Source organism: Vombatus ursinus, unplaced genomic scaffold, assembly GCF_900497805.2.
Source record: "Vombatus ursinus unplaced genomic scaffold, bare-nosed wombat genome assembly UNPS02010394.1, whole genome shotgun sequence".
Classification (NCBI taxonomy): Eukaryota; Metazoa; Chordata; class Mammalia; order Diprotodontia; family Vombatidae; genus Vombatus; species Vombatus ursinus.
In genome coordinates this window covers 7,232,750-7,240,820 of record NW_020950172.1, presented here as the reverse complement: position 1 = coordinate 7,240,820, position 8,071 = coordinate 7,232,750, and the positions used below count along the sequence as shown (strand labels likewise).

Sequence of the window (8,071 nt, the reverse complement as noted above, 5' to 3'; positions counted from 1 at the left end):
CAAGGCGCACGGACCGACCGCTACCGCGGGGCTGCGCTCCCGGGAGCGCCCAGCTCGCTTCTCCCGCTGCGGCGAACGCGCCAGGGGGGCTCCTCCCCTCTGCGGGACGGCGGCAGGGGGGCAGCCACCCTCTGGCCCCTGGACGACCCCCCCCCGAGAAGGAGGGGACCCAGGAATGAGAGTTGGGAGGGGGGGGCGGTGGGAAACCTGAGGCGCAAGAGCAGAGACCGGGTACCCGCAGACCACCGGGACCGCGGAGCTGTCCAGGGCCTGGGGGCAGCGGGGACTACGGGAGCCACCGAGGGGGCTGCAGGACTCCGGACCTTCCTTTGTGAGGGAGGAGGCACCCGACTGAGCTCTGTCCTGCTCACTCGGGCCTCGGGGGCCCCTGTTTAGGCTTCGGGCTCCCAGACAAGGATCTGGTGGGCGGGACCCTCAGGAGGAGCCCTCGGGAGACCCCTGGACTCCAGGAGCGCTAGGCCAAGGGACAAGGCGGAAGGACCGAGCGCCCCTTCCCTCTGCTGCTCCCTCTTCTCTGTCTCCTTCGCTGCCTCCCGTGGCCTCTGGCCCGGAATCCTGAATACTGCCTTACCCAGCCCTTTCTTTGCTCTCCCTGGTCCCTCACTGAAAGACCTTAGGGGCTTGGGTATCACATGCGGATGACTTCCCAGCACCTCCTTAGAGAGGACTCCCAAGTCTTCCACATAGGTCCCAACAATCAGCCTCACGGGGTCGAGTTAGACGGGGCAAACACATGGCAGATCATGATAAGGTTCAGGTGAAAAAGATCAGATAGTTACGAGTGAACCACAAGCTCAGTTTGAGCGGAAGCTCTTAAGAAAAGCTAACGCCCTTTTGACCTGTGTGAAGGAAGGCATAAAGGTGGAGGCAGGAAGACCCGGGTTCCACCTCTGACAAATATTTGCTGGGTGGCCCTGGGCCAGTCACTGCCATTTTCTGAACCTCGATCTCATCTGTTGAAGGAGGGTCCTTGAAGGGCCTCTCCAGCCCCATGTGTGACCCACCCAGGATACTTGGGTAGGAGGCATCTCTCTGCAGACTTAGGTCCCTTGGGGCTTCAGAATTGGTGATTCTGTCACCAGCTTCTTTTCTTCAGCCCCAGACAAGCACTTCCAACTGCCTGCAGGGCATCTCCATCTGACTGTCTCGCTGTCACCTCAAACGTGGCATGTCCAAACCCCAAGTCATCTTCCCAACAGAGCTTTCCCCTTTGCTCAGTCCCTCTGTTTCTCTCCAAGGCAACTCCCCCATCCTTGCTCCTCGAGCTAGGAGCAAGAAGCCTTCCTCCTGCCTGAAGAGCCTATCAGTCCACATGTCCTCTCAGCTCTGCTTGTTCAGTTTACTTCTGCCCCTTCTCTCCTCCATTCAGCAGCCTCCTGCCTAATTCAAGCCCATGTCACTCCTTTATCTGCCTCAGTCATCTTCCTAAAACTTAAAAACCATGATACTTCCTGCTCATAAAAAGTGAATGGCTTCACCGCCTCGCCAGCCTGGCATTTCAGGTCCTCCTCCAGTCTGGCCCCAGCCCCCTCACACATCCTGCCAACCTCGCCCTCGTTGTCCCCTTCCTTCCTTCTCTTGGAGGCCTAGCCAGAGCATGACCATCTGTAGCCCTAACTAGCCACAAAGCCTTTTCTTGAAAAACCAAGCCAGCCATCTCCAGCATATACAGCCAAGGGGGAAACTGGCTTGGATTAGATCTAATTTCCAAGACTAAGCTTCCAGAGGTCTGTTTCTCCTCTGCCCTCTAGACTGGAAGGTCCCAGAAGGCAGGACCCCTCCCTCCTTCTCCCCAGGCTTTGGGTTCCATAAAGGAAGGCCAGGGACTAGGCCTCCTCTGCCTCAGCCTGCCCCAGACTGAGAGCTCCTGGAAGGCAGGACCCTCAGGCTCCCCAGTCTTGAATCTCCCTAGGAAAGCATTTAGGTCAGGCCCCTAACCAACTGCTTTGTTCATCTAGATGGGGAGATCCCTGAGGGCAGGCAGGTCTTAGCTTTTCTCCTTCTGACTCCCCTACAGCAACTGAGAACAGAACTGAGTATACAGAAGGCAAGAACAACAGGATCAATGGCTTTAGAGCTGGAAGGGCCCTGTTGAATCTACTCCTCTCCCATTTTACAGATGAAGAAACTGAGGCTTAGAGGTTAAGGGACTTGCTCAAGGACACACAGCTAGTACCTCTCAGATGCCCTCATTGGATGTCAGACCTAGAAAGGACCTTCAAGTTTATCTCCTAGAACCCTTCATCTTACAGAGGAAGGATCTGAGGCCCAGAGAGAAGCGATCCGGGTCACCAGTACTAATTAGTGGTATATCTAAGACTGGCACCCAGGTGTCCTGCCTCCCATTCAGTGCTTTCTGATTACTACACTGCCACTCTCATAACTGCCGAACAACCAAGCTTGCAGAGATCCTACATCACCCCCCCGCCCACTACCACCACCGGAAACAATCCTGTCCCAAGTCTATACATGCTCCCATCTCCTGAGACCAGTCATACCCTTTAAGCTGCTACCATCCTGGGAGTCTCCACCTTCTTCCACCATCCTATACTTGCTGGGGGTGGGAGGTGGTCTTAATGATGGGAGCCCAAAGAGCCAGCAGGACCGAGGGAGGTACCGGCCAAGCAGAGAGGAAGGACCCTACCATGGGGCTGCCCAATCATGGGCCCCCTAACCGAAAACCCAGCAGATATAGCCATGGAGTCTGGGGCTCACCTGGAGCCACCTGGAGCCTGTTCTCAGCCCTTCCTCCCTCACCCCTCTGACCAGCTCTCCCCACAGCCACCATCCCCCATTTCTCCCCTCCTCACCCCGACTTCCCTCACCCCAAGTCCCTTCATCCCCTGACCCATGTCCTACCTGCTCTTGCTTCGGCCTCCTCTGACCAGGGTGTGACCACTGGGATCTTTGTCCCTCTCCTTATCCTCCTGCAGACGCTGAAGGGATGGGGATCGGCTTTGGGGTCCTCGGAGCCCTGCCACGGGCCCCATGCCTGCTTCTTGCATCTGGAGCAGTAACTGGTGGGGGAGGCTTCTGAGCGAGGGTCCCGGGGAGGGGCCAGACCGGGCTTCAGCCTTCAGATCGTTATCACTGGCTGAGCGCTGCAATGGCCTCGGGGAAGCCAGGCCACTGGGACCCGCCAGGCGGCGCCGCTTTGCGTAGCTGGGAGTCTCCCGAAATGGCACTAGAGGAAGGGGTATGAAGTAAGGGGAGGCCTATGGCCCCTTGAGATTCCCCCACTCTGATACTGCCCATCAGCATTACTCATCAGTACACAGAAGTGCCAACGTTACCCATGAACACACACTAGCCCAGATGTTACCCATCAGTGTGCTCGGACAGTTCCCATCACTGCATACAAATTCTGAAATTATTCATCGGCACATGTAAACAGTGACATTAGCCACCAGCCTATACAGCTGCCAACGCTACCCACTGATTCCAACCAGCCTGACATTACCATATAATTTCCAGCACTATCCATCAGGGCAAACAAATGCTGACATAGGCAGATAGTTCTAATATTACATGTATGTGTGTACATATGTGTATGTATATATATATACATACATATAGTATGTTACATATTATATTTATATATTATATATAAACACACAGGAATTATTCATCAAAATATATGAACTCTGATATTACCCATCCAAGTCTCACTATCTCCTCATTAATGTATATATCAACTATGAAGTCATCCAGCAGAGCATGGCCGCCCCAGCTTTGGGCAGCAGAGCATGGCAGCCCTGTCACATACAAGGTTCAATATTCCTCATTAGTGCATAGAAGCTCAGACATTATCCATTGTTGTAAATAAGCTCTGATATTAATCTTCAGCATAAATAAGCCTGACCATTGTCCATGAATGCGTGTAAGCATGTCTCCTTCCCCATCGGTGCCCATAACTCATGTCATGATCCATGCTGTTAGTTTAACACCCAGCATTACCTAAGAGCACCGGAATCCCAACTTTACCCATGAGCACCCAGCCACACATATGAGCAACCCTGGTGGCTAATGTCACTGTTTACATGTGCCAATGAATAATTTCAGAATTTGTATCCCCACAGGGCTCAAATTCCATCTCTGTGTGTGGTCAGAATACATACGCAGGAGAGAGGTTCATCATGGGGAAAAGGGACCATAAGATCATAAGATCACAGCTCTCAAGCTAGAAGGGACCTTGGAGGCCATAAAATCCAAGCCCCTTATTCTACAGATGTGGAAACTGAGGCACAGTTAAGTGACTTGTCCCGACCCACACAGCTAGTAAGTATCTAAAGTGGGATTTGAACCCAAGATTTTCTGCCTCCAAGTTCAGTATTCTATCCACTATATGATGTTGCCTCTAAAAGGAACACAGGGACCACGACTTAACACCACACTTCTAACAGCCTGCCCTTGTATCTGGGCTGTGTCCGAATGTGGGCACTTCTATGCATCCTCCAGGGTCAGGAGCTCTGAGAGGTAGTTTGTGGTCTCTAGCAGAAGTAGGGGACAGACTCCCTCAGGACTCAGAAAGAGAAAGCCCTGAGTGTTGAGAGACTTTCTGCAGCTATCTCCTCCCTTGTCCCAAGTTAGTTTCCCCAAATTTCCACTCTAAGAGAAAAAACCTTTTGAGGTGGGGAGGCCCTATGCCCCTAGCCTCAAAATAGGACATTCTAGGCTGTCTTCTGGTGCACACTGTCCACGGGTAGGCCACCCCCAAAAGCCCATGAGAAAACACTGGTCAGGCCTGTGAGGGACCCATGACTGGGCCACATTTGAGAAGGCTGATGAGGCCATGGAATCTAAGGATTGTCAGGCCACATGGTGAGCCTGGCCTGAGAAGGTGCTTGTCACATGAGATAGCACAGCTCAGGTGCCTAAGAGAATGGGAACTGGGTCACATGACTGAATCCTGGTCAAGGGGAGTGGGTAAAAGCCTACAGGCCACAGGAAAGAATGGGGAAGAGAGCAAAGGCCAAAGTGCAGGTCCAGTTTTATAAAGGAATGCAGACCACACGGAGAATCAGAGAGAGTACTGGTCAGCAGGCCACACACGGGAGAATGGTGACGGAGGCCCAGACTACAGCCCACCGAGAGAATACCATCAGGGACACACAACAAAATGCGCATCACTCCATGACCATACATGGGCAAGAGAGGGCTGCTCAGACCCTGTGATGCAGTGGTGACTTCCTGGACCCCACCCCAGCCTCTGGGGGAGAAATCAAAGCCCAGGGTCCTGAAGACTCACAGGGTCACACTTTCATTCCAATACTGAGGACTTGGAGTGAGGAAGTCAGATAGCAGACTGCCCCCCTCCCCATGCTGCCATCCACAAGGAGGCTGGGCTGATGTCTCAGGGAGGCTTTGGCTGCCAAGGGAACCTCTCTCACACCCAGATACCACCAAGGATCCTCAGGGGGCATCCATCCCAGCTCTGCCCACCAGCACATGTCAGCTTCATCTCAAGAGCACATACACACACACACACACACACACACACACACGAATTTGAGGAAAAGAAACCATCTGGATGCCCTGACGCATTTCTCAGACCTGGCCTCCACTCTGCCATCTTACAGAATCGGAGAACATTTCACAATTGGCAGGAGCCCCCAAAGGTTTACCCCACCTCTCATTTAACAGCTTTAGAGAAACTGAGGGTCCCAGGTGGTCTCTGACTTGCCTGGGTTACAAGTCGAGTGTTAGAGTTTAGAGTAAAGCCTGACTCCCTGTCCAGGGTCCTTACCACAATCCCCTTACTGACTCCTGCCCCACAACCAGGACAGGACACACGCAGGCTCTAAGTGAGGTGAGGAGTCAGCGTCTACAACTGTAGACATTCCCCTAACACGTGCAATTCCACTCCCCATGGGGTAGGGACCCCCAAACCACTCAGGGCTGTCCTTTAAAATAGGTGGATTTATTTTAAAAAATGTCTACAACCAGTGCTGACCCTGTAGTGACCTTTCAATGGCCACGGCCTTAAATGGAACTCAGTCTTAACCCTAGCTCAAACTCCAACCTAACCTGACCTCAGACAAACAGAATCCAATGTAATTTGAAGCCTAATCCTAAACCCAAAACCAAGGCCTCCAGGGACTGTCCTGGAGTCTAACTACCCTTAACTTTTGGACCCAAATATAGATACCCAGGAATTAGGCACAGAAACTGAATATATGCTACATTCCTAAACAATGTCAGAACTTGGGAGCACACCCCAAACAGGAAAGTCTTGAAGGGATAACATTCTCTCCTCAGATGAAATGTTCTCCAAGAAAAAACTGCCAATACCTGGGTCCTGAATCAGAGTACTAACCATAGCCCTGCCTGAGGAGGCCCCAAAGATATTTATAAACATCTGCTGATTCTTCTTCAGACTTGAACCTGAACTCTAAGCTAGCCCCAATACAAACTCAACATTAGTGTCACTCCAATGCCAACCCAGGAGAAACCCAAACTCCAGTCGATGCCAGCCCAAAGGCTTAAATCATCCCACGTGGCCAGCCAAGAGCAAGGCCCACTTTCTGCTTGTATGGCCTGAGGGAAATGACAAATCCTCTTATCCCCATGTTAGAGACAAGAATCCTAGAAAAGGGAAGTGACCTGCCCATGGTCACACAGCACAGCTGACAAGCGGCAGAGCTGGGATGGAGCCTGCCCCTATGCAGTGACCTCTGCCCTGCCCAATCCTCCTCTTCCCAATAAAGTCTGTATCTCCACCCCACTCCCCTCTGGGACCACTGACCAGGCAATCTAGGACCAACTGATCACCAACTCTGAAGCCAGACCAAGAAAGGAGTAAAGAATTCTAGCCAGAGGAGAGGGTTGTGACCAGCAGATATCTCCAACCCTTTGGACCCTCGATGACCTTCTCTTGCCTCCATTTTCCCTCACTGACACCCCCTTCCTTTGCTCGTGACCCACTCACCTCCCTGACCTCCAATTATTAACACCCTGATTACCAGCCAGGATCCCTCTGATCCCAACGTCTCTCCCAGATCTTCACTGATCCTACTGAAGATTCCCCCCGACCTTGACCAGCGACCCTTGCTATCCCCGAGTAAACTCACAACTCCCAGTAATTCTGTTACAGAGGAAGGAGAGGAGGGCAGGACTCACCAACATCAGAATCCTTATGAGTTTTGATGACCTCAGCAAGTTCAAAGTTCCCAGCAATGATAGCCACCTCGGGACCAAGAGAAGGGAAAATGAGTCACCTGGCTTCTCTCAGCTGGCCCCCCACTCACCCCAGTTCTCTGATCCTCATCCTAAATGTGCCCATGAAACAACCTCCCCATTACTTTAGCCCCCAAGCGCCCACAGCTCCTGCCATGCACCATACCTGAAAAGCTGTTTGACTATTGTAATTACGAACATCCTTATTGGCTCCCCGGAAGAGGAGAACTCGGGCACAGCTCTCCTGGTTGGAGGGGGGAGGGGAAGAGAACCCCAAGGTCAGACTCAAAAGCAGGATTGCTCACAGGAAGAAGAGGCAGAAAACTGGTGTACAAATACACTCATGCATGCACATACACACATATGTGTCACAGGCACACACAATAGCCAAAGTTTATGCAAAGCTATTCACATGCATTAGCTCGTTCAATAATCACAGCACCCCTGGGAGGTAGGTGTATTACTATATATTAATATATAATATATTACAGATGAAGAAACAGAGGAAGACAAAGGTTAAGTGACTTGCCCAAGGTCCCACAGACAGTAAGTTCCTGATGCAAGTTTTCCTGACTCTGTCTAACCCTTTTTACACAGCCCTACCTGTGTCCATATATGTGTGTACGGACAACACACAATTATCACACATCTGGGCCACATCTGGTTGTACAGACACTCACACACTCATTCTTCACAACTCATGTTGTATGGGGCATATAGACACAGGGCACATTTGGTTTTCCATGGCAAACACATACGTGTTGAGTCTTACTTTTTTGTATGGGACACACACACATACAGATCACACCCACACAGGTCACACACAGGTCTCACACCCAGGTCACACACTGGTCACACACATGCAGGTCACACA

At 51.9% G+C, this 8,071-nt stretch overlaps 1 protein-coding gene across 1 annotated transcript in view; it reads right to left on the bottom strand.

Annotated features, from left to right (window-relative positions):
- Nucleotides 1-8,071, bottom strand: part of SHANK3 (SH3 and multiple ankyrin repeat domains 3) — a 61,520-nt gene that overhangs the window by 50,018 nt on the left and 3,431 nt on the right. Inside the window, 3 exon segments of the mRNA XM_027854245.1 lie at nucleotides 2,881-3,205; nucleotides 7,141-7,207; nucleotides 7,364-7,441. Coding sequence (XP_027710046.1) covers nucleotides 2,881-3,205; nucleotides 7,141-7,207; nucleotides 7,364-7,441 — 470 coding nt within the window.